The 7,993-nt window shown below is 45.6% G+C and overlaps 1 protein-coding gene across 1 annotated transcript; it reads left to right on the plus strand.

Moving 5' to 3' along the window:
- The first annotated feature begins 26 nt into the window (after window positions 1-26).
- Window positions 27-7,644, plus strand: FBXO22 (F-box protein 22). The gene is made up of 7 exons (XM_085070942.1): window positions 27-186; window positions 276-408; window positions 1,226-1,313; window positions 1,725-1,820; window positions 2,687-2,851; window positions 3,171-3,336; window positions 4,386-7,644. Exons 1-7 carry the CDS (start codon window positions 83-85, stop codon window positions 4,813-4,815), a joined length of 1,182 nt encoding a protein of 393 aa, XP_084927068.1. The 5' UTR covers window positions 27-82; the 3' UTR covers window positions 4,816-7,644.
- The last annotated feature ends 349 nt before the right edge of the window (window positions 7,645-7,993 follow it).

Here is a 7,993-nt window from a genome sequence, read left to right on the forward strand (position 1 = left end):
ACCGGAAGCTACCTCAGGCGCGGCGGCGCGCGGGTGACGCAGGGCGCCGGGGCCGCGGCGGGGTCGGGGAGGCTGCGGGGCCATGGAGTCGGCGGCGAAGGGCGGCTTCGTCCTCGCCAACCTGGCCGAGGTGGTGGAGCGCGTCCTCGGCTTCCTACCCACAAAGGCGCTGCTGCGCGCCGCCTGGTAAGGGCCGCGGCCGTGGGGCGGGCGGCGGCCGTCTCCGCTTCGCGGGGGCGACGCGGCCGACGCGGTGTGTCCGTGTTGTGTTGCAGCGTGTGCCGCCTGTGGAGGGAGTGCGCCCGGCGGACGCTGCGGACGCGGCAGCGAATCGCGTGGGTGTCGGCGCTGGAGCCGGGCCCCGCCGAGAGCCACGCGCTGGTGCGCGCGCTGGCCCGCGAGCTCGAGGTGAGGGAGGGGCGCGCGAGGGGCGGCCTGAGGGGGCGCGTGAGGGGCGCGAGCTCGAGCTGAGGCGGCGCGTGAGGGGGCGCGAGCTCAGTGCCTTCAGCGCCTTCGGGTAAACACTGATCGCACTTCTTCCAGCCGCTTGGCTCGAGGGACGTGTTCGGAGGTGTAAGTGGTTTTGACAGTTCAAGTGTTGCGTGTTAATACACCCGGCAAAACGACGAGGATTTGCAGTTCAGGGCGCATCTGTTCATCTCGGGAATCTTGTTAAGCGGTAAACCCTTATAGGCTGGGAGGCACTGAGGAAACATTGCAGGATTTCTGTCTGGCAGGGTTCCCTTCTAATATTAACCTGGTGCTGTGTCTTCACTACAGAAAGGTTTCCGTGAGGGTCTTAAGCACTAGACAGAGGCCTCAGCAGATCAGTGTTAAACCAATTGGGACCAAAAAGGCCAGAACTGCTTCTCTGCCCTATTTCCCAGTATGAGCACTGATAAATAGCAGAAACTGACAGCCAAGAATGCAAGGTGTTTAGATAATGCTAAAAGAAGGAGCAGAGCCATGGGGCCAGTCTGCAGAGCTGCTCTTGCTCATGTGAGGTTTGGGTCAGCTCCCTGTCTGTGCTTCGAATTTTTTGGATAAATCTAGGCACTTCTGAAGCTAACAGGAGGTTGTCTGTTGGGTGACAGGAGCCTGGTGAGGGGGAAGTGGACCAGTGTGGGCTGCTGGTGGAGCAGGAGCAGTTTCTCCTCAGTTTCTGACCCCACTTTTCCTCCCCTCCTTCCTGGTCTCGTGTACTCCTTCTCCTGTGTCTTTGCAGAAGGTGCATGTGCTGCCCCAGACCGTGCTCTACATTGCTGATGCAGAGACATTCAGTGGGCACGAGGAGTGTCACGAACAAAAGAAAGGTAAAGTGTAGACCTAACTTGCTTCTGCCTCAGGATATGAATGGGATGTAAGTAGAGCACAGTCAGCTGAAAGGGAATTCTCTGAGTTTCAGTTTTAATGGAAAGTAAATCTTTTGCAGAAACTGTGACAGCGTAGTGTTGCATTTGAGGTAGGAAGCAGCTCCTATATCTGTGTTAACGTGCACAGATGGGTTCCTTTCCCTTCTGCGGTGGGCACTGAGTGTGCTTGCCTGCTGGCAGCCCTGTGCTCTCAGGGAGCAGCACAGACCTGCGTGCTGTTACCAGGGCGGCCACTGATGGGCAGCATTGGTTAAACAGGATGGGGTTGCCCATGAGATTTGCACAGAACAGACTTTTACTGCTTTCTGATGGTTTTTTTGGGGTTTTCTTTGTCTCTTCTTATTTTAACAGCCAGAAAAAGAAACAGTAAGGAAACAGCACTCGCACTCGAAAGGTTGTTGCCAAAGCGATGTCAGGTTCTTGGACTGGTCACCCCAGGGATTGTAGGTATGAGCCAAAAGAGTGGGTTTTTGAGAGATCAGCTTGAAGGTGTCATCTCCCATCTTGTTCAGCACTGGCTTCAGTTTAAGGAGTTCACAGTGTCGCTGCTAAGTGACATGAACCGTACTTCATGTATTGCAGTTATAATTAAAAGGGTTGATTTAATTGGGCAGGCAGCTTTCCCTGGTACCTTAATGTACTTATTGAATATTGCTTGGATTTATGTTTATATTTCAGTCATACTACAACTAATAGTACAGTGCATCCCGGTATATATCTCTTTGTAGTGGTCTAGCAGGAGGCATATGCATTAACCATGGAAAATTCACAGCCTCCCTTGGCAGGCTTTTACTCATGCTTCACTCTTACATCATTAGAAAGTTGCTTTTTTTATAGTTTCTCACCTTAAATTCACTTCCCATATCATAAGTAGGGTCACTACCCTAATTTAATAATACATTCCCACTGTTTGTGTCAGTTAGCTTTTTTTCCTGTCATCTAATGCTTGTATGACACCTTAAAAACTTGAGCATGTTTGTGTGCCTGTAGAAGTTGGTATGAAGGCTTGTATTGCACTGCTCTTGTTTTCCCTATGTTTTATATTTGGTATGACTGGGGAAACATGTCTAAATATGTCCGTGTGTCCTTGTCCAAAGTGACACCAGCATGATCCATAGCCAGCAGGACTTAGACATGCTTCATCTTTCCAAAACATTAACAAAAAAATCACACCAATTCTCAATTAGAGAAGTTGTTATGGAAATAGATTGTCATGTTTTATATCACCTGTTCAACCTCTTTACACGCATGTTACGGTGTAAACAAAAGTATTAGAATCCCTGAACACAAAATGCTTGGTTTTGTCTCTGTAGTTACCCCGATGGGTTCAAGCAGCAATCAGCCTCAAGAAATTGAAGAAGGTGAAGCTGGGTTTGCTCTGTTGTTTCCCAAAATTGATGGGGTGAAAATTCATACCTTCCATTTCTCTAAAGATGTGAAGAACAGGGTCTTTGATGAAAGTAAATTTGCTGAAGCAGGTATGTCATTTTTCTCTCCTTTACTTGAGCTTTTTGCAGTGCCAGTGTGGAGTTATGCGTAGAACCAACAGCTTTGGTACTGGCTCCAAGAGCCTCTGTGGGGCTACAGCTGGTAATAGTGCTCTAATCTCGGCTCCTCCCAATCCCTGGAGTTAAGGTTAAGTTATCCTGAGTATCAGTTTCCAGTTTACCTCAGTTATGTTTCAAGCAGAGCTGTTCAGAGACAGGTGTGATGTGTTATTTGAGGAAAAACTAGGATGGTTGGACTTCAGAGTTCAGGATTTAAAAATAAGAGGATCAGTGTTGGTTTTGTTTGTAGGTCTGAAGAATAACCCAGATCTCCGTGTCGTTCTTTTGTTTGGGTACAACTCCTGGAGGACTGGAGCTACTCGATTCCTTCATCAAATAGTCAATCCATTGAATGAGAAGAGTATCATCCTGGCTGGGGGCCAAGTGGAGAGCTTTACATCACTGGCCTCTGAGAAGTAGGTATTTTTCTCAAGGTAGATGATGAAGATTTAAAATAAGAGAAACATTGCAGATCCATAGTCTTCTAGTCATATTGGAAATGCCCTTTTAGAAGTAATAAAATAAGTTCTTAAAGGGAAAAATGTCCCAACTGCTACATTGTGATGTAGCAAGAAAAGCTGGTAGCTTTGTATGGCTGTGTTACAAATTGGATTCTGGAAACCCAGCTAGGAGAAACCCACTGGAAAGGAGATTTCCAGCTTCAGATACCTTTGTGTGTTTATTGCAGTCAGCATTTCATCTCTGGAGTGCAGGTAAATGAGTCCCCATTGTGATGGAGCCCATTAAGTGAACATTAAGTTTGTCTATCTGCCTTGGTTTGGGTCACAGCAAGGAGCAGTAGCTGCACGCATGACAGGGCTGTGCCCCAGGAGCAGTCCTGATCTGCTGTCACTGCTGAAGGACATGGCACTGTGTCCTGTGCAGCACAGTGCAGCCATGCCCACAGGCTCCTCTCATGCCATTGGAGGTCTGGAGTCCATAGTAATATCAATCTTTTTCTTGCATCTAATTTTGCCAGCTGCACCATTGCCCTCGATAAGAGAGCTGACCTTATATAAAGTCACTGCAGATAAAGGTTAAGTACATGACTGCTTAACCCCGTGTGTCCTGGCCAACCAATTTAAAGCAACATGAATCTGAACCCTTTACTGAGTGCTGCCCTGCTTTGATGTATAAATCCTGAGTGCCTTTGCTTGTCTTAAGTTTAACTGATGGTTTAGTTGGAATTGCAGAACTGTGACATACACAAACTGCTGAATTTGTCATGTGTGAAACAAGTTTATGCTTAATGCCCAGTGATAGGTAGGGAAGTTTTTCCTTGTGAAGGGTTGCTACAAAAAAACATACCTAAACTGTGAGGTCTTTGGTTTGCTTTTTAATTCTGCATGGTACCAGAATCACTACAATGTTGGCTGATTTGAACCTATGTTTGCCTCAGCAGTTCAGTCAGGTGAGAAGTGGTCTCCCCAAAACATTCTCTAATTCAGTGCCTGTTGCCTTTCAGTAACCACGCCCAGCCCGGTGACGCCTGCGGTGTGGTTGGGTTGGCTTTCAGCGGTCCCCAGATCCAGAGTGCCACTGTCCTGTTAGACCAGGACGTGGCCGATGAGAGGACGGCAGAAGCAGCCATGCAGCGTCTCAAAGCAGCAAACATCCCTGAACACAACACCATTGGCTTCATGTTTGCATGTGTTGGCAGAGGATATCGGCATTACAAAACCAAAAGGAATATGGAAGCAGATGCATTTAGGAAGTTTTTTCCAAACGTACCACTCTTTGGCTTTTTTGGACATGGGGAAATAGGATGTGATCGAATAGTTACTGGGAATTTCGTATTAAGAGAATGTAATGACATAAAGGATGACCTGCTTCATGGTTATACTACCGTTATGACTCTTATTCACCTTGGTTCAAATAAAGGAAACCAAGCATAAGTAAGGTTTAATGCTTCAGTGAGCTGTTTGTTTCATTCCAGAGAGCTGAGAAGTCTGGAAGAGTGGACATGTTGCAGTCAAAGCCCCTTCCAAAACGTAAACATCTTTTTGGTAATATTATCGAGTCTTGTAGTTGCAATAGAGTTTACTATAATATCTGTCAGAAAGCTTTGCATTTTGTGTAATCCCCTGTACACATCAGAATTGCAGGAAATTATATTTGATGGAATTCTGCAATTGAAGAAAGCCTCTCTTCCAAAATGAAAATGATTTCTACAAATAATAGAATATGCTGAACTGGAAGGGACCCATCAAGATCATTGAGTCCAACTCTTGGCCCTGAACAGGGCACCCCAAGAATCACACCAAGTGCCTGAGAGTGTTGCCCAAATGCTTCCTGAACTCAGGCAGGGCTTGGTTCTCTGACTACATTCCTGGGGAGTGTTTCAGTGCCCAGCCAATCTCTGGGTGAAAAACCTTTTCCTGATACCCAACCTAAACCTCCCTGATTCGGGTTCATGCCGTTTCCTTGAGTCCTATCACTGGTCACAAGAGTGAAGAGGTGTGAAAGAGCACAGTGAGGTCTCCCCTCAGTATCCTCTTCTCCAGGCTGAGCAAACCAAGTGTCCTTAGCCACTCCTCATAAGGCTTCCCCTCCAGATCCTTCACCATCCTCATGGTCCTCCTTTGGACCCTCTCTAAAGCTTCATGTCTTTTTTATATTGTGGTGCCCAAAACTGCCCCCAGGACTCAAGACCGCCTCAGTGCAGAGCAGAGCAGGACAATCACCTCCCTGGCCTGGCTGGCGATGCTGCGCCTGATGCACCCCAGGACATGATTGGCCCTTTTGGCTGCCAGGGCACTGCTGACTCATATCCAACTTGTTGTCAACCAGGACCCCCAGGTCCCTTCCCACAGCTGCTCTCCACTCTTGCTCCCCAGTCCATACACACAACCAAAGTGTTGGTCCATACACCAACCAACTTGCCCTTGATAAATTTCATATGGTTGGTGATTGCCAATCACTCTTAATTTGTCGAGGTCCCTGCAGAGCCTCTGACCTTGAGGGAGTTAACAGCTCCTCCCAATTTAGTGTCAATGGCAAACCCAAATACCAACATGTAGAAAGAAACTACTTTGATATGCTCTATTAATGTGTATAAAGCACTCCAGGAAAACTACTGATGCATTAAATCTACCATTTCCTGGATTTTATTTCTAGAGAGATTCACAACTTTCCCAGAGTCCTTTTTACAAAACTGAACAGCTTTACTAGATAAAATCAATGCAAGTCTTTAGAGAAAAGTAACGAAGTACTTGTTAAATAAAGATAAAAGTATGTCAAAGCACCTTTCCTTCTATTCTTAGAGAAAAAGCTCTGATTTAAAAGAGATGTGGTCCAGCTAAGAGTTCAGCTGGGCTCACCACCTTGAACTTAATTTCAGTTGTCTTAACTATGTGGTTTAGAATATAGTGGTTGCCTCTTGTAGCGTGATTACAATCTTTTAAATCCATAGTGCTTAGAAATTAGCCTATGCATATTTAAGGGGTTTTTTAAGTTTTTTGCTCTTTAATTTGGAATTGTAGGACACACAGGATCTGGCTATATTACATTTATAGAGAGACTTTAAACAAGAGTTGTGACGTGTGCTTTTGCATGTTCTTCCTGTGCTTTTACATCAGTCACCTGTTTTGATTGCTGCAGCTGGCATGCGGTATCAAGTAAGTAAATTCAGCATAGTCTCAGTAAAGCTAATATATTTACTGCTTTTAGAATTTTTTCCTCCCTTACATTTTCACTTAGTAATAGAATGACATGGAAATAAGCTTAAGTTTGCACCATTTCACGAGATTTCTAAATGCAAACTCAGGCAGCTAGCCCATTTTCAGTGTAGTAAAAAGAAAATACTTACCTGTGTGTTGTACAACAAAATAACATTTTTTGCTTTAAGTGTATCAAGCGAGACTTCAGTTGGCAACTTTACACCTATGTCTAGTTAAAACCTTTCCTGAACTTGGCCTAACAAGTAGGGGTGTATCTGTCCTGAGAGTTAGCTGTTTCAATGCATGCTGGGCACAGACAGCACTTTCCCATGGCTGTATTGATGATGGGGTTTGTTAATTGGAAGACAGGATGAGTTGTGAACTCCCATTGGCCATCTGTGGATGGGAGATTAGTAACTGTGCATGTGACTTGGACAATGTTCAGTTACCTCATTTAGAAGGAAAGGTGTCTGGAAGTGGAATATGGTTGAATTTTCAGAGAACCCCTTGTTAGGAGGTGACTGTGTGTCATTTTAGCATAACCAAAATGTCACATTTGGCCCTTTGTGTCTGCATAACCTTCATGTTTAACAGGAGGGAAAGGAAAAGTTTGATTTCTGTAATGCAGATAGGATCCCTGTTGCTGTTTGCCATGCTGACCAGCCTAGGAATGTTAACTGGTTGCTGTATTAGAAAGCTGAAGTGTGATCAATTGTGTGTCCTTAATAGTGCAAACTTGGCCAGAAGGTCAGAGAAGCTGATGGTGACCTGAAACGATGGTGCAGCTAAACCAGAACCAGCAGGGTGGTCTGCAGGGGATAGGCAGCAGGTCCTGTAGCTGAGGAAACTTCAGAGGTAAACATAGTACAGAAAAGATGCTGGCGGGTGGGGGGGGTCTGCATCAGAATCAAGGAGTGGGAATGAGCCCAAAAGACCCTAGAACCATGCACATGGCTGGAACCACTACACTGTCTCTCCCAGGCCACATCATGCCTTCCATGTGACAGGGAAGTGGTGTAAGTAATAAAACTGCAACATCTGTGATTAAAGTGTTTTGCTACCCAATTTCATTTTGCCTCCATGCTGTTGTTTGCTCTTCAACCACAACGCCTTAGAGAACCCAAAATATATTTACTTACAAGGTGCATGAATGAAAAGGCACATGCGGTGCCAAAATGTATACTTGTGTCACTCAAAATACGTAACCACAAGGTTTTAAAGTGCGCAAAGTTAGTTAAACGAGTATTCAGCACTTGAGGCAAATGTGAATAGCAGGACTGCTCTAAAGATACCTGAAGACAAGGTTTATCTGCAGTTACAGTGCTGACAGTAATAGGTTTCCAACAAGAGAACAGAATCCCTAAATGACCACAACTGGAGTTTGGTTTTGTTGTGAAAAAAGTAAGACTTGCAA

The sequence above is a fragment of the Lichenostomus cassidix genome, chromosome 10 (assembly GCF_008360975.1).
Source record: "Lichenostomus cassidix isolate B80296 chromosome 10, HeHo_3.0, whole genome shotgun sequence".
Lineage (NCBI taxonomy): Eukaryota > Metazoa > Chordata > Aves > Passeriformes > Meliphagidae > Lichenostomus > Lichenostomus cassidix.

Excerpts from the sequence above, each read along its gene's own strand:
- FBXO22 (XM_085070942.1), top strand. The coding sequence starts at position 83 with ATGGAGTCGGCGGCGAAGGGCGGCTTCGTCCTCGCCAACCTGGCCGAG. Across the intron at positions 2,852-3,170 it reads AAGTAAATTTGCTGAAGCAG|GTCTGAAGAATAACCCAGAT; the intron begins GTATGTCATTTT and ends TTTTGTTTGTAG. Across the intron at positions 3,337-4,385 it reads ACATCACTGGCCTCTGAGAA|TAACCACGCCCAGCCCGGTG; the intron begins GTAGGTATTTTT and ends GTTGCCTTTCAG.